Source organism: Cyprinus carpio, chromosome B18, assembly GCF_018340385.1.
Source record: "Cyprinus carpio isolate SPL01 chromosome B18, ASM1834038v1, whole genome shotgun sequence".
NCBI classification, from domain to species: domain Eukaryota; kingdom Metazoa; phylum Chordata; class Actinopteri; order Cypriniformes; family Cyprinidae; genus Cyprinus; species Cyprinus carpio.
Window position 1 is genome coordinate 5,888,881 of NC_056614.1, and position 18,599 is coordinate 5,907,479.

Here is an 18,599-nt window from a genome sequence, read left to right on the forward strand (position 1 = left end):
GCAATTTCAAAATGATTAAAGGCAATGATTCCCAGTGTGAAGTGCAATGGTCGAGGTCTCGGTTCATGAAATGCAAACAGCTCTTCTGGCCATCCAGCAGTAGGGGAACATTTAGCTCAGATCTTTTTGTTTGCTGTCTTTGATTGAGGAAGCTGGGCATGAGTTTCCCAGAGATGGTCAATTCGGCCGTTTGGAGAGGGGCTTAGTTTTTCAGCCGGCCACGGATGTGTCACAGCCCTCCCCTGCTAAGAGACCTCTCACAACTCTTGCCAGGAAACCGGTTGGTTTGCACAGAGTATCCACAGCTCCCCTGGAGATTCAGAAATGTATTTTATATAAAAAAGTGGCAGATGGGGGGAAGTAATAGTCTGTTTTGTTTTCATTTTACTTTTTTTTTGTTGTGCCAAAGATTTCATTGTTTGTTTTTTTTTTTTTTTTTTTTTTTTTTTTTGAGATCAGAACTCCCTGGTTCAAGCTAGTTATCAGGCCATGCTTTGAAGACTGCAGGCAGAGGGAGTGTCTCTGATCTCACTCCCTTCTGAGATCCATTCCTCTCTCAGGAGACCCATCCAAAGTGGGAGGATGTGACTTAGGTATCATGGCTTGAAAGAACAAGCCTGTGGATATGTACATAAGGTTGTTCTGTTCAGAACTCTACTCTGTTTGACCGCAGAAAGTAGGGCCATCAGGAACTGGATTCTCTGAACTAGAAAGTTGCTAGAAGTGGCTTCCAATTTAAAGGTTCTGATGCATTAAGGGTGCATAGCAGCTGGGTGCATGTGAGTAACCTTCTGAAACCTAGTGTAAAATCACAATTGGAACACACTATGGTCTCATGGATTTCTCAGACATGTGATGTTATGGTGCCATCACAGGTCCAGGAAATTGCAAGCCATTTGGAACATAGGCATAGTTGATATGGTACAACTGATGAAGTGTATGTATGCATTTATTTATTTATTTATTTATTTATTACTTAAAAGGCAACATGCGCTATTAGTAACTGGAATGTGCAGGCTTGTGGTTATTTTTCCTTTACAAAAACAGTTAAATACACTGGTTTGTATAGCATATGTATATTTACCGTGTAATGAACTTTGTTATTCTTCTAATCTTGTACCTATAGTAAAAATATTGCACTTTTTTTTTATTATTATTATTATTTTGTATATTTATTTATTTATTTTTTTATTTTATTTTATTTTTATTTATTTTTACAGGAAAAGGATCTCATTGTGGATTGATAAATTGGAGAATTTATATTAGGGAATTATTGATTGATTGATTGGATAAAGGGGGAAAAATTATACTAGGACAATAAATGAAAACTTTTTTTTTCCATGTGTAAATTGTATGTGAGCATCCAATCAGACATCAGTTTGATTTATCACAATGCACAAGGTTTAAATACCCTTTAAAAAGATTGTGTATTGTCTTGACAGACACACAATTATTGAAATGAGAGCATCAGTACTTGCAGATTCTTATCTTATCTCCCATCCTCCCTTATATTTGAGAACAGATGAATATCGATTTACAAAGGTCTCATTTTACCATCCAAGATGAGGGGTAAGGAAAATACGAGATGAGTGCTTGGAAAAGAAGAAAGAAACCCAGTCAACAGATTTTTATCTTTTCTATCCTAACTTGGATCCATTGTTTTTTTTATGGTTCACATTTGTGTCGATTTTTTTGAGTTTTTGTTTGTTCTTTTTTTTATGCCAATTTTAGCAATGATATTCTATTTTTATAATTTACCACTGCTGTTACATTAGCAAGCGAAGAAAGAAATAAAACAAGAAAGAAAACTCATTACATGTCACCCCGCTTTCATGTTTCACGACCCTAGCTGTCTAAAGATATTTCATTTATCACATCTTTTCCTTTGACCATGTAGGAACAACAAAAGAAAATCTATTTTCCCATTTAGACTACAGTGGAGAGCATTGGTTAGTTATAATTCATATGTCTAGAGTGAATTGACGAGGGCCAGGGATAACTCGCTGATATGGAGAACAAGGCGGCGGCAGTGACAGCGCCTGATAAATCAATAATCTGCACTGTTACAATGGGATTTCCAGCCTCTCCATCCTGGCTTTCTCGTGACAGTTTGTTGGAGGAGATCACCTTTCCAAGGCCATACATTACACAGCTCATGCCAATCCTTCTTTCCTGCCATGGAGCCGGGGAGAAGCAACAGACGCTTGCATTCCAACGCCCTGGCCTACCAGCTGCCCGCTTCACATAAATAAGATATAAACTATTGGATTGCTATCTCTTAAACTTTATTTCTTCCTTTTCTGCAGTCCCAGAGAGGTGTCTTGTCTTTTCTCAGCAGATGCTTTCGTTTTTCATGGAAAAAAAGAAACTTTCATCTCATTCTCTTTCATTGTGAGCAGCCCCTGTAGGTTTGAGCATTAAACACAGGTGTTGCGCCTGTTGACAGCTCTTTGTGCTTTTGCTGCTGAGGAGAGATGCAAGAAATCCTTGCTGATCACAAATGGACTGTAACAGCAGTTGACCAATATTGGATTTAGCGGATGTTGATAAATGATTAATTGGCTGAAAGATTCTAAAAACACTAATAGGAATGACAACATTTAACTCAATGAAAATTAGTGCTGAACTTAAAGCAACCCAGGCTCATTCGAAATACGTGCCTCTAAATACATTTCTGCAACACCGTTATTAAGTACCTTAGTGCACGTTTCGCTGCAGTTTCAAAGTAAAACATAGAGTGAGTGAGGCTAAAACACAGGTTCAATACGTGAGCCAGGCACGTTTTTGTCACGCTGGTATAGGCATGTATTGCTGTGTTTGTATTACGTTGCTTCAGTTACTTATTGCAGTGGTTCATAATACAAATATCTGATGAGTGTCGATAAAAGTTAATGCTCTATCGTGTTGGAAATATCCCCTAAACCAAACCCAATCCTAAACCTACCAGATAGTGTTAACAAATGCAAAAGTGATATTTAAAAGTATTTCTTGATGCAGCCATGCTATTTTAACTTCCCTATGCCGACTTGAGTTGTTTTGATGAACCGTAGTTCCATTGGGTTCGTACCAGAGCTTTTCATTACTGAAGTGCAACCCTGTATTGCGTGAGCTATCAAGCACACCTACTGAATTAGAAAACTCATGCATATGAAGCTGGATATGTGAAGACATGTTCAAAAGCATGTTTTCAAATCTCGCAACATGTTAAAATTGTTTCACATTTATAACAATGTTCCTCAAGTAATTTGGCTTTATTAATCAAAACTGTGGACCTGCAAATCATATTTTGTGTGAAAAGGAATAAAAGTTGTCAGTGTTTTGTCAGAGAATGCTGCAGAGATCGATATGTTTGGTTACCCACGTTCTTCAAAATATTATTTTGTATTTAATAGACAAAAAAATTTTACACATACACACACATTTGACTGTAATATCATGTTAATTTTTTACATGTTTATATTTTACCATGCTCTTATTTTGCACGTAACTAAGTTTATTTTCTGAAATCAGAGAAAAGTTTATTTAGTTCAGATATTTTTGTGCTTGAATACATTTTATCAGTGGATTGTGCTGCAGTGAGACTTTGAAGGCAAGAAAAAGCAGTCACAGCAGTCAAGCTCTTCACAAATGAAGGACTTCGGTGAACAAAAACTAGTAGTGTGTGCACAGAAGTGAACAAGAATAATTCATTATTTTAAAAGATTCATTACAAAACACAGAAACACATTTAACACACAGCCCACTTGCTCTTCAGAGCTCTCTCAAACTCATGCAGCGCATGAAATGCGACAGATTAACAGCTTCTCTGTAGTGGGGAGTGTTAACAGTATGATTGAAAGGTTGGCAAGCTTATCTTCTGCAACATGGCTGTATTCATGCAGAAGCATCTGACTGTGCACAAATGAAGAGAGAAAGCTAAAGTGCTTTGGGGAATCAAAAGAATGGTGGACTATGAGTTAATGTCTAAAAATGCTATGTGACCAAGAGATGGAACATAGTGGCTAAACACAAGCTGTTCGACTTGAATGGCAGAATCACAATGAAAGGGAAATCCAGAATGCGTTCAACAAAGTATGCTGCACTTCCTTGCATTGCTGGCAGCAGTGTTGAATGTCTTTGGATGTTTGTTGATGTGTTTTTTGTTTTTTATTGTGTTAAATTTTTGTGCATGTCTGATGTCATTTTTCATGGTTACACACTGTAATGATGAATGAATTTTGAGCCTTGTTAAATCATTTACATTTGTTGTTTTCAGATTTGAGACAAGAAATTTCAGTCTGGAAAAAAATAAATAAATGAAGTATCACATTAGTATAACATGCGCTGATGAATCACACAGTAAAACCAGAATATAGGGCAAAGTAAACTCTATTAGGGCAGGAAGCCAGATGGCCAAGCAGGCCATTGGATCTTGGTGTTAGGTGTCCTCATGTCCACGTTCACAAAAAAAAACAAACAAAAAAAAAACAAAAAAAAAAATTAGGTTAGTTACTTTGCAACTACATGTCAACTAACTCTGAGTACAATCAAAATAAAGCAACTAATGTAATTGCATGTTTTTTTTTAATATATACATGTATATATAGAGTGGCAAGGTGAGTGAGTGACACGGACACAAACGAGGCGTTAAATTGCCAGACAAATCCCCGGAGGGTGATTTATTGAACAAAGTGAGTACGTAAATACTGTGAAAAGTCCTCTGGAAAGGTCCTGCTCAGAAGCCGGGCTTCGTACAGTGTAGTCTGTGTTCGTGTGTGAAGTGACGTGTCGATCCTCAATCACTGGAGGCTGTAAGCAGAGGGAGAGAACAACATGAGTTCTGGAGACCTAGCTTACCCTTCCCTTCTCTTTCTTTGTTTATATTGCCTCCTGGTGCTGCGGTTCAGGTGCAAACGATCAGCAGGTGATCCTGAGAGCGGTGTTTCCCTGGTGATGCTGACTCTGCCTTGGCTGGCATGGTCACACTCCCCCCCACCCCAGGAACTACAAGCAGCAATTTTTCCTCCCCCTGTCACTGAGCGACGCAGTAGAGCAGACCCTTCTTGACCATGAAGTACAGGAGGGGATGTGGTGCTGGAAGGAGGACCTCCTCTTCCACCAGGCGGACCTGGGCCAAGCAGTTTCTTAATTTATCATCTTCCCTTTCCACCTCGTCCGAATGAACCACCTGCCGTGATCTGTTGAAAGAGATCCATATGCATATTAGGAGCAGGAACATGACTCTCATCCTCCCATTCACTGTTGGTGGCCAACAGTGCTGATTAAGCTACTCCCGTTGTCCCATTCCAGCATCTTCGTCTGCCCCCAGCACCCCTGCCCGGCTGTACTGTGGTGGCTAGCAGCTGTTCGAACCCCTTCCAGTCTCTACCCAGCAACACCGGTACAGGTAGATATTTTACAATACCGATTTCGACCTGCCAGGAAGTGCTGAGATGGTTACTCTTCATGCAGGGATGTAGCGAGTGTCGCCATGTGCACAGGTAATCGGTATGGCTGCTTTTTTATCTGGACGGGGTTGAACAGTGCTGGGCTGTAACAGGGTAATGGAGCTCCCAGAGTCTAAAACTGCTCTCACTGGTTTTCCTTCAATTTTTGCTACGTGCACTGGGACTCCTCGAGGGACTGCACAATGCACTATACAGCCAGCCAGCCTTGCTCATGCTCCTGGGGAAGGGGGCTTAGTGGGCATGGGCTCATCCACTGGTGCGGGGGCCACCGGCCTGCTCACTGGTCGGGAGGTGCCCTCCAGTGGATACCGCTCCACTGTCACACTCCAAGGCACGGACACCGCTCTCTCTCCCACATCGTGAGCAAACGAGTTTCAGCGAGCTCCACAGCCTCCACAAGCTCCACCAGACTGGAGGGGTTCTTCATGCTCACAGCTCTTTGGAAATTGCGGGGCAGCGCTTGGAGCAGGTGGTCGATCACCACTTTCTCCGCGACCTGGGTAGCAGTGGGACTGCCAGGCAGCAACCAGAGGTGGGTGATGCGGGTTAGTTGAGCTGCCTGAGCCAGAACAGGGGTACGCTCATCATACATCCACTGGTGAAACTGCTGCACTGCGCAGACCAGTGAAAGCCCAATCCGAGCCAGGATTTCTTCTTTCAGAATGTCATAATCATCATTTTGCAGAGGTTGAAGTGAGAAATAAGCCTGCTGCACTTTCCCCGTCAAGAAGGGCGCTAAAATGTGATCCCACTGTTCTTTCTCCCATGCCTCCCGACTGCCAATTACCTCAAAGGTGTGGAGGTACGCCTCAATATCACTTTCAATGTCGATGTCACTTTTCACTTAGTTTGGTAAGGTACAGTATTGATGTGTCAATCCTCAATCACTAGAGGCTATAAGCAGCGGGCGAGAACAACATGAGTTCTGGAGAACTAGCTCAGCCTTCCCTTCCCCTGCTCTGTTTATATTGCCTCTTGTTGATGCGGTTCAGGTGCAAACGATCAGCAGGTGTTCCTCATTGAATGTTCTGGGAGCGGTGTTTCCCTGGCGATGCTGACTCTGCCTGGGCTTGCTCGCCACAATATATACTGTATATATATATGTAAAATACAAAAACGTACAAATTATGTACATTATATAAAATTATCAATTAAATGTTATAATACACAATATAAAATAGGTCAATTTTTTTCTTGTTTTTGTTTAAATCATCAGGAGTTGTTGGCAATTTACCTAATAATATTAAATTATTAATGTGTGAAGCATGCTTGCAAAATAAGTTGGAAGGCACAAACGCAAATTTTTTGCTATAGGCAAAAATAAAATAAAAAAATAAAAAAAGAGTATATTAAGCCCTCGTCTAGTGATCCCAATGCTCCAAATAATATTTAAACATCTAAAATTATCTTTATTTGTATGTTTTCTTAGAGGACCTTTTCTCTATTTGCTTCTCATGCTGACTGTCTTCCGAAGCGCAAGCATAAAGACGACATTGATGGTGCGCAGTCCCGAGAAATATACACACATACATATAATTACAGTATTTAAGTAGGTTATTCACGCAATTCATCTGTTATGTATTAAGTGAATGTTTAGGGAATTTTTGGAGAAAAACATCAGATCCGTGTATTACAGTTAGTCATAATATAGGCCATCTGTCGCATTAAAGTTAATCAAACAATAAAAAAGGGAATCACTCGCTGCATTTGATTGAACTGTTTATAAAAAAAAAATTAATAATACATTTATTTGTAATGAGCACACTGAAGTGATTTTTGCAGTTGATTATTAGATTTTCTTACTTTCATTAAGAAAGTAATTGGAGGAAAAGATGCAATGTTGCTAGGTGATTTTGCTTTGGAACCTTCAGAAAACTTTAACTAGATTTTTCTCAAAATTGACTTTGCTGACTCTATCGAGTTCAAACAGGTGTAGCTGAGGCATTTTTTGTCCAATTCTAACAACTCATAAATCATTTTGAAGGTATTTTAATTGAGAATGTAAAAATAAAAATAATTCAATTTTGAAAATGTACTCATTGTGACTCATTTTGCCAGCACAGGTCACATATGTCATTTTAAAACTACAATAAAATTGAAAGAAATAAAATAAAAGGCATTTTATGTTTCTTTTCTTTTCTTTTCTTTTCTTTTCTTTTCTTTTCTTTTCTTTTCTTTTCTTTTCTTTTCCAAGATCCAATATTTGGCAATAATACAGTTCTATCATGACAACTCTTGGAAGATTTTAGCATGGTAATGTAAATGACAATGTTACTGTATTTGGTCTTGGCGGAGTAGATCTGCTATGCTGCTACTGCTGAATTGCTGCTGCTGTTGGCCATTGCTGTAGTTGTAGATTATTGCTGCTGATGATGCAAGAAAGTACAGGAACTTGATACTGCCAATACGGCAATATGGTGCTGTGAGTATTTTATGACATACTGCTGCTGCACAAATAGCATATAAAATAACCCGTAGCAGATCTATACAGGTGGAGCTGGGGAAGTGGTGGGTTTCAGAGGAACTCTGAAAGAAGACTGCAAAATGCTCAAGTGGATGCTAACCAGCCATTTAAATGTAAAGCAGCAAGCAACCAATCAGCTTTTACCAAGTTGTTTAATGATGTGAATATCATATCAGTTACGTTAAGAATCCATCAGCCTGTGCTATCTAGAGTTTCAGGAAAGAACTATGGATTATAACAAGATACCTCTCATTGTTTGACCAAGAACACCAAAAGAAAAAAAATAAGAAAAAATAGTACATCAGTACAATTTAGCACAATGCAATAACTAGAATTTTCAAGAAAGAGGAAAGAGGTAATAATCTCTGTGTCAAAATGACCGGAACACAACATAAGGGTAAAGTGATTTTGTATGTTTGTAGTGCCCTTTGGTTTGGCTTCCTTTAATTGAAGAGCACTGGGCTTCTAACAGTTCCATGATTTATTTTCACTTTTTATTAAGTTAAGTTCTGTCATGACAACCCTCGGAGAGATTGACATGGTAATGTACATGACATTTTAATGTATTTGGTCTTGGCGGAATAGATCTGCTACGCTGCTGCTGCTGTGGCAGAGCAAGTACCAAGACTTGCTACTGCCAATACATCCACAACATGCTGCTGTGAGCATGTAGGAAATACTGCTGCTGCACATATAACACATATGAATAACCCCCCAACAAAGCAGGAAACACGGAACACAATACAATACAAGCCAACAGATGCATGCCGCTGAATATAAGAAAAAAATGCTGCATCAGTGGACATACACACATACATACATACACTCACATGAAGATGAACAGACAATACAATACAACCCAATGCACGCCGCTGAATATAGGATAAACTGCTGCATCAGTGGACATACATAAATACATCCACGCACATGAAAATGAACAGACAAGGAAAGACAAGACACCCCCAAACAAAGCAGATCTATCACCAAGACATATGTATTGCTGCTGCTCCGAAGAGCCATGTGAACCGCATGTATTACTATCTATGTGAGCCTTTGCTACCACTCCGACTGGTTTAACGATAGTGGCCTACGACTAAGTTAGCCTTCGCTACCACGCCGACCGGCTTAATGATAGTGGCCTACGACTATGTGAGCCTTCGCTACCATACCGACGGGCTTAACAATAGTGGCCTACAATCATGTGAGCTTTAGCTACCACGCCGACCGGCTTAACAATAGTGGTCTACGACTATGTGAGCCTGGGCTACCACACCAACTGGCTTAACTCAAATTAGACGCACACTATGTCTAATGTTAATTAACAAAATTATATATGATGCAATCCAATAGACAAGACCCCAGCATCCACCTGAGCAAATATCAATTTAGTAATTTGATATATGCTGTCATTTTCTACACTTTATCAGTCCCAGCGGAGATACAGGAGAAAACCAATCAGCTGTGCAATGTGATGATGTCATTAGGTCAGATTGAGTTAGACCCATCAGACTGCGCCATCTAGAGTTTCATGCCAGAATTTTGTATTTATTTATCCATTTTATATACCCACAAAAAGCAGGTCGTTTCAGTTGGACTTTGCCATGTAAAGCACATACAGCATGCCATATGCTACTGTAGTATTCGTGAAATGTTTCTTCTTCTGCAATGTATTTCCATCACTCTTTGAAATTAAGGTGTTTCTTGTTGACCTGTGAGCTTTATTCTGCCGTGCTGTACACATATAGATGTCTATATATTATGTCAGAGCACATGTCAAGGTTGTGCTTTTCAAATCATATGTTCCACCAGAGAATATAGCGGTCTGTCAGATGTTATAATAGACAGGGGCAAAGATCAGCTATTGTTCAGTAGAAGTGATTTACTGCATTGTTGTGTCAAAACCAGTCATGTTATCCTAGATATTTTAAAACCTTCAGTCAGGACAGACCAGGGGTCTCATTTATAAACGTTGCATACGCACAAAATTGGCATAGAAATTGCGAAATATCCACGTTTTGGCTTTGTTTTGCGCTGCGCAGACCAATTGTTGTATGACAAAGTACCGTGAGAGCTCTAGAGAGCAAACGGCTTCTCGTGCTTTTGAATCGCTCTCACGGTACTTTGATGTCGTCAGTACGCTCAGGCTTGCTTCAAGTTGAACACTAATATGTACATGTATTTGCATAGCTTTTACCGTTCTCTGTAGATACCACCTTCTCACGCACCACGATTTGTTGATTATGTACAATGTCTGCATGTTATTGGTCAAACAATCATTACCTTCATTAAGTATGAAAACAGGAAACCAATGCCAAAACCTGGATATATTAGGCAATATAGAAATCCTGGCCAGGACGTGTCCTGGGAAAATGGCACCCTATTTTAGTGAGAACAATGATCAAAGATGCACACTTACTTCGCTGGGAGACACTGCTGGATTCAGTGGTCCATTGTCCAGTTTGAATAGGTCCAATGATAGCTTACTGTACAACCACAGCTGTATGTGTTGATGCCGTGCGAAGGCATCTCCACAACTTTTTGAAAAAAAATATCACTGTATTTGATGGATACAACTTGAAGAAAATGGTAATTTGCATGTTTACTTTTTAAAATAGGCTACTTTGTCAATTCTATTTACACTGTAAAAATATAGACTAGAAATGGCTAAAATAATTAAATAGATTAGAATAATTCAATGGCTGCATAAATTAAATTTGATTTGAATTGTTTAAAACAATTGAAACACTATTTGGCCAGTGGAAAACAATAGATCAACTCTATTCTAAAATATTTTTCTGAGAACTATTTTAACTATGTTTTGTTTTTATGGATTTTTGATATATTTTTGATAAAAAATAACAAGGATAATGGATTATTTTTAGCAGTAAAAATTGTGTATGGCACAAATGGCATTTATAGTCCATGTAGCATATTTCCTTAATGTCTTGTACCTTTAACAGTGTTAACCATGGTGTCACGTGGATGGGAATATGCATGGAAATTATATGCAGATATGCAGTATAGTAATACTAGACGTTGAAGGCTCCATATCTGGTGATTTTGGGGAGGAGTCGGGTTGGAGATGCACGTACTCACAATCTTCCCCTGACTGGGATTTATAAAGGTATAGCGAATCAGCTCAAATGGGGAATATAAATAAATAATCATAACTAGTTATGATTAGTTATAAAAATTTAGATCCGCTGTAAATATTTACTTGACATCTCAGTGTCAACTGTCTGTCAATTCTAAGAAAGTTACTTTCCTGTTTAAGGAAAACAACTTTCTTACTGTGCAATACTACTCAGAGCATTTAGCTAAAATCTGCATGATTAGGGACTCCAGTTATGAACAAACAATGAACAACCTCAAGTGTGATACAAGTGAGACTTTATTAACTACATAAACACTTAAACTAGTCTAACACACACACACACACAAACGCATACTGTGGGCATAGGAAAAAGGGGTTAAAGCTTAAGCAGTAAAGAGTAGAGAAATAAAAACATGAAGCTATGGTATCATTTGATATTCAGCAGATCTACAGCCTGACACAGAAGACTTAGCAGTAGAAGAAGAACAGGGCAGAACTGTGCGTGAGCCTTTTAACCTCTTAAACTCTGCGGACCCGGTACCGGGTCCAAAAATAGCATGCAAAATGTTCCTGTTTCATTTGCAAAGCCTTCCTTATATGGTATCAGCCCATATATGGGTTCATTTGAAAGTTTAGAGTGTTTTCTTTACAAAGAATACCATTAATTGGGGTTTTATGATTAATAAAGTAGTAAAATTAAGCTAAGAAATATATTTTCCCCCCACACAAATTTCCGTCTAACGATTAGGAATATTTTTTCATAAGAATGTGTATTTAAAATATTTTTCACAAAACAGTCAAGTCATATATCACAAGAAAGCTCTCATTCTCAGGAATCTGACGATGTAGATCATTTTATTGTGTGACAATCACAGATCGAATGATCTTCAACAGAATCGCGATGTAAAATTTCTCACCTCATTGCAAATTATTATTTATCCATCTTAGCACCGCTTCAGTCAGCCGCAAACAGCCACACATACCTATATACTCGATATAATCTTTTAGATTTAGAATCTCTTCTTTCAAACAAGACCATTTTTACGTTTCTGCGTGCTTCCATTGGTGAGATATAAAGCGTTATGTCCAGACGCGCTCAAAGAGAAAGACGGACTTTTTGAGACAGAAGCGCTCTTCATGTCATAAGACAAGCCTAAGCGGCTTTCTTCTGATATATCGATCGGATCTCTTTTGTGAACCACTATTTGTCCCTTCAGCTGTCAGTCTGAGCTGTGTGCTCCACTCAGAGCTGCTGAATTTGACACCTCTGCGTCAACAGCGGGGGGATGGAGTGGACAGTGATGACCACATCCTCCTCAACCGGTGAAGCGCTGGCCGATGGGATATTGAGTCCTCAAGTGTCCGTAAACAAAGATCACACGCGGAATAACTCGCGTCGCGGTGATTATCAAATGTATAATAATCATACTACAAGTTATGGATGACCACCGTCGCCGTGGAGAGGACAGGACGCGCATCTGGTGAGGCTATACGCGTGTTAGTTACTTTTATATATTTGACTCTTTATTTTGAAGCGTGTAACCTCCGCTAGCAACTGTTTATTGACAGAAAAATACAGTACATGAGGCATCTCAGTGAAAGTACAGTAAATACACATGGATTATTACAGTACTGTGTGGATGAACATATATTCGTTTGTTGACGTTCCGAAGGTCGTGTACAAGCTTCGGGCAGCGGATAAGCGCTGATAATGCGTCAAAACAACAGAAGGGAGGCTGGAATATGAAATATTACAGTTGATTGAGACAGGTAAGATCTCCCAATCATTACACCAATGCAGAATGGACATAAATGAAATGATATGAAGCTGGAGATTGTGGATTCTATTTTAGATTGTGATAGACCAGATATATTTAATAATTTAAAGCAGTTTGCTAGTTTGCAGTGTGACTTATCCTCTTTCAAAGACTGTTCTGAAAAGCACACACACAAAAAAAGCACATTGTATTGAGGTGGTTCATCATATGGGAAACAACATAAATAATACTATTTGTCACAAACAGCAGCTTTTTATGTCACTTCAAAGGGTTTTCTGTAAAAGGATATAAAGATATTGCATTTATTCTATTGTATGTGGGTATGAATAGACTTCAAATGTGGGTAGGCGGAAAATGTATACGAAAAGGGTATTATTCCTCCCTTTAGATGGAATAGAATAACTTTTGCATAGATTATGATAGAAACAAATTTCCTTTTTCCTCTATTAGCTGACATGTGCTGGAAACAAATACAATTGTTTGCAGGATGCTGGACCTCTCAGAACCTGAGCTATACAATTTCAAACTTCAGTTTATAAAAAAAAAAATCAAAAAGCGCCTTTCTTTTTTTCCATTTATTATAACACAGACAACATATAAAACCATTTTTATCAATTTCAACAGTGTTTTATGTAATTTCAAAGGATTTCCTGTAAAATGATACCAAACTTTTGTATGTACACCTCTGCATGTGGGTATGGGAAGCTTTTGAATTTGGGTAGGAAAAATGCCAGGCGGAAATCCCCAAAATAGCCCTGTGCTTAGTCTGAGACTATTCACGCCTCTCAGGATGGGCTTGTCCAATGAGAAAGGCTGAAATTTCAAGCGGGAGTCTGGAAACACTGGGGAGTTTTACGACCCTTTGTCTGAAAGCATGGTAACTTGCATATGTAACTGGATCAGAAGTTGATATACAAACTAGTAAAGATTCTTAGGACACTAATATGTTGCATAGGTATCAACATATAATATACCCTCTCAATTAGATCATCCGAAGACGAATTCATAAATACTAAGCATGGGTAGATTACACATAGGCAAGATTACATGAACGAGTGGTTCCATCATAAGCATGCATAAAACAGTCAAATTCAACAGACAATATACAAGAACAGCAATAAATGACCTGAAGGATATGTGTGTTCATTCAAAGAGAGGTTTTCGTATGAACTTATTAGAGAAGAGTCCCTTTTTATGTGCATTATGTGTCTCTTTTAGAGAGACTCGAGTTGAGAGTTGCTTTGCCCGCATTCCTTTGAGCCATAAAACTAGTGTGATAGTCTGTCTTTGGTTGCTATGGAACCAGAGGCCTGGTCTGCCTTTTTTTTTTTTTTTTTTTTTTTAGTTGCATTTCAAGGGAAAGGGTCCATAGACCCTTTGGTTAGATGAGGGGGCATTATATATTATTTGTTAAATATAATAAATAGTTGTGTCTTATTGTTCCAAATGCTACAAAGGGATTTTTGCTCAGTTTCTGGCATATACAAAATCTAGCTTTTGTGCATCCGTACACTTTTAGGATGAAATCTACGTTGAGTTTTATAAATGAGACCCCAGATGCCTGCTGCTTTTGGCACTTTCCTATCTGCCTTTTACTATTACATTCACTTTAGACACAATATGACTTTTGTTTTCAGAGATGATGAATAGTTGTAGTGTAGTCACAGTATGGGTGTGGATTGCGAATGTTGTTTCTCGTTTTTGTGGAGTGTGTTTTTGGTATGCATGGATTTGTGTTGCTTGGTATTTTGTAATTGGCCACGCTTGGTAGTTGCTGCTGTGTGAAATTAAAACTGCCTCACTTCAGTCTGAAAGAGACTAATCAACACCACCCACGACCAGGGCGGATGAAACAGCTCGTCTCCTGTCCCACAAGCTCTGTCTTCTGTTCTGTCTCAACCCACAAAAAAAAAAGATTAATTACCCACATGTCTAAGCCTGCTGGAACTCTTTCACATAGTGCATACAATTACATGGAAAAAGAAATAATTTTATGAACAGTCATTCTTGAAGTAAAGTTGCTGAATTTGCCACTGCTCTTAGAAAGGAATAACAAACGAGATCTCTTTATTATCTCATGCGAGATACAATGGAGAACAAAGCTTTTGCTTGTCAACATATGATCAAAATTGACCTGTCTAGTGTTTTTACTCTTGTGAAAAATATGTGTATGTAATTGTATTGTGCACTTGTAGTGTACTTCACATCTTAAAAGTATTTTAAAAACGGTTCTTTAGATAATATAAATATAAATATAAATTATTAAATATAATTATAAATATAATTAATATAAAGATAATATAAATATAATTAAAGAATATGTTTTTTAATACACTTATGCACACTTTCTAATCGTGTTAAATTAATAAAGTTTTACTGTAAAGTACAATTACTGTAAAGTATTTTATTAACATTTTGTTGTGTATCGATGAAGTACACTAATTTATTTGATGTATTGACTAGCATACTAAAGTAACTGATTATAATTTTACCTGTAGTGTGTTATCTGATACACAATTATGTTTAGATTTTTGTCCTTTGAAAAAGAACCAAAAAAAAAAAAAAAAAAAAAAAAATATATATATATATATATATATATATATATATATATATATATAATTGACTATCATCGTAAATCTCAGAAAAAAGTACTGCTAAAAACCAATATAACTGAGAAGTTGTCTTGTTAGCAAAGTTGTTTAATTAGCAAAAGCTGTTCATCACTTGCTTTTGTTCTCAAGAGCCTAGAAAAAAGTTGTTATTGTTTAGTTCCTTGCACAAATGTGGTTGCTAAGCCAAATTAAGTTTCATTCAAGTCGAACTCTGGTTGTGCCATTGTATTTGTTGATATTTCAGCACAGCGATGCTTAACTGGGACACGTATTGATTTGCTGACCTCCATAAATGCTGCTAATGTTTCATTTCCATTTGCACCTTGTTACCAAGAGCTTAGAGAAGTGTAAGTTCTAAGTGCAGGCTCAAACTGAGCCAAAATGACATTAAAAGCAGTGTAATTTAAAGATTAAGAGTTGAATTGACCTAGGAGCCCCACAGCTCCTGAACATGCGTCATTGAATGCTCATGTTGTATGTAAATCTGAAGTTTTTTTCTTTCTTTTTCTTTCTTTCTTTTTCTTTCTTTCTTTTTTTCTTTCTTTCTTTTTCTTTCTTTCTTTCTTTCTTTCTTTCTTTCTTTCTTTCTTTCTTTCTTAAATAGTTTCAGCGTGCTATCTGCATATAAATGAACATTGTTCATTTATAAAGTCATTACAAAGAACATTATTTTGTGTATTTGGTGTAATGAAATGTGTTTATGCGGTTTAAGGTTCAAAAACATATTATTTTCCACATACTGTACATTATTGTTTCTCCTCTATGCCCTGCCTTCTGAAACGCGTCAATTTTTACAAGGCTTATTGGTCTGAAAAGCGAGGTGTGCTCTGATTTGGATTTGAGACTTTAGTCTTTGCAACTTTACAGATCTTCTTTATGCACCTAGAGCTTGTAACACTCCAAAGAGAAAGAAAAAATGTAAATCGCATCATATGACACCTTAAATATAATTCTCCAAACGTTTGCATGATAACTCTGTTTATACATCATTCATGGATTTTTTACTACTTACTACAGTAAGTTTTTGTTTTGTTTTGTTTTGTTTTGTTTAGGCCAGTCAAAGAATATTCAAAAGTAACATCCCCATAAAACTGGAAAAATTATAAAAAGGACCATTCCATTAATGTTTTATCTAATGTTCGCATAACCAAGAAGAAAATGTTCATACATTCATACCTTTTTAATTGTTTAATTGTTTTTAAAACTTAAAAACATTTTGAATGTTCAGATAATTTCAGATTTTTGGCTTGTTTTTGTTTCGTTTTATTTAGTTTTGTTCATAACTTAATAGATACATTAACAAAACCATGTCAGCACAATTTTTTTGTTAGCTGGGTACTTAAATGCAGTGTAACTGAGATCTCCGGTATGTCTCATGACCTGCAAGAGCAACCATGAACAAATGTGTAATTTATTTGCAATACTGAGGTAACTCTACACCGCCCTCACCTTTCCTCACTATGAGGGGCAGCCAGCCAATGGCATTGTGTTGTGCTGAGAGTTTGCAGATTAATTATGGTAATTTATGCAAATGCAATTTGTTTCAACAGATTAACTGTAGTAGCCCCACCTGTCGACTGAGTTGTGAGACTCCTGCGGCCTGATGAAACCATCCCTGCGCTGTGTGATTTCCAGAGTGCCACTACACATGAAAACCTTCACCTCTGCGTTCCAACTCAAATTACATTTTAAAAATACCACCTGACGTTTCTCCTCATACATGGCTTGAAATTGTAATGATTGCCCACAATTCTCAGCTTTTTGTGAACTAAAATGATTTTCCACATCTCGTTTGTATTTTAAAAGTACTCAGAAAATTGAAGGCTTCGAGCAAGGTTACCTGTTTTAATTACCACTTGGCCGTCGTGTCCGGAGGGGAAACAGGAAGTGGGATTTTAGCGGCAGGTTTGGGGTGTGGAGCAGGTTAAAGTGAAAGCTCACGCGGAGGTCAGACCTCAGGTGACAGATACTAAATCTAGCCAAGCCGCGAGCACTTATATGCAATCTCTGACCCTTAATCTTCAGGTTAACAGCTGCTTCTGTGCCACCGTGTGTCACTCTGTCACTGGTTAAGTCCACGCTTGCATGTGTGTGTTTGCAGATCTTGGGGCGTTCAGCGGTCGGGCGAGAGGAGCTGTTTCGGTGAGGGAAGGCCAGGGCGTTGTGCTAATGTGTGCCCCTCCTCCTCATTCGCCAGGTTGGTACTCTCTTTCTGTTCTGTTACCAACACTATACCATGTTGAAATGAGCAGCATAATGGTCACCACCATGTATTTTGTTTTGGATGCTGGCTGCATTTGAAAACGAATCTTATATGCAAGAATCTTATAAGATGGATATTACAAGTCATATAGATTTATCTTCTATGCCAGTACTAGATTTGTTCTGCTGTATTTCATACTTACTGTAGGTTCCATACTATGAAAGTGGTACATTTCCTGTGGTATTTTTATTGTGCCATTTGTGTGTGTGTGGATGTGGCTATAAAGATTAATCGAATCTTAATATGTAATTTGTTGTTTTCCTGTGCCATTTGCTTGCATTTTCTTTGGTGCATGTGCTTATCCTATACATATCAATTAGACAAATCAACATAAACAGACAACAATCAAAATTCAGAAGCCAATAATTCCAATTGTTAAGGATTCAAAATGAGATTTGGTAGGCTTATATGTCTGCAAATTTTGGACAAAATTCTGTGTACCAAATTTGTGACAAGTAACCACAAGGTAGTGCTATAAGTAAAGGCATTTATAATTTAAATTATATTTCAAATAAATGCTTTTCTTTTTAACACTATATTTATCAAAGAATCCTGAAAAAAATATCATGGTTTCAACACAAATATTAAGCAACGATACTCCTTCCAACTAGGGATACATGATATTATTGAAACGTTATCAGAATTGGCTGATTAAGGCTTAAAATGTAAACATTGAACTATTTGTAATAAAAAAATAAAATAAATAAAAAGCACAAATAACTCTAAGATACTTGTGTTTCTGAATAAAGCAGTAATTGATGTCATAAAGTCACAAGTCTGTTTTGATGTAAAGGTGTAAAGAGTCCAATGAAGGTGAGCGTAGTGAGAACCCAAGTGCAGTTTATTTACAAGGTGTAATCCAAAACATCCAAATATAATCCAAACAAGAAACGAAGACTTGACTAGACTCGACTTGAACAGACTTGACGAGGCATGAAACA

The 18,599-nt window shown here is 37.7% G+C and overlaps 1 protein-coding gene and 1 long non-coding RNA gene across 2 annotated transcripts in view; both read left to right on the plus strand.

Annotated features, from left to right (window-relative positions):
• Window positions 1-18,599, plus strand: part of cntn5 (contactin 5) — a 314,204-nt gene that overhangs the window by 186,555 nt on the left and 109,050 nt on the right. The window contains exon 6 of the mRNA XM_042743607.1: window positions 17,497-17,592. Coding sequence (XP_042599541.1) covers window positions 17,497-17,592 — 96 coding nt within the window. The remainder of the gene's footprint in view (window positions 1-17,496; window positions 17,593-18,599) is intronic.
• LOC122140350 lies at window positions 11,508-17,332 on the plus strand. The gene is made up of 4 exons (XR_006157007.1): window positions 11,508-12,486; window positions 12,679-13,547; window positions 13,937-13,940; window positions 17,319-17,332. It is a non-coding gene; the product is annotated as an uncharacterized LOC122140350 (long non-coding RNA).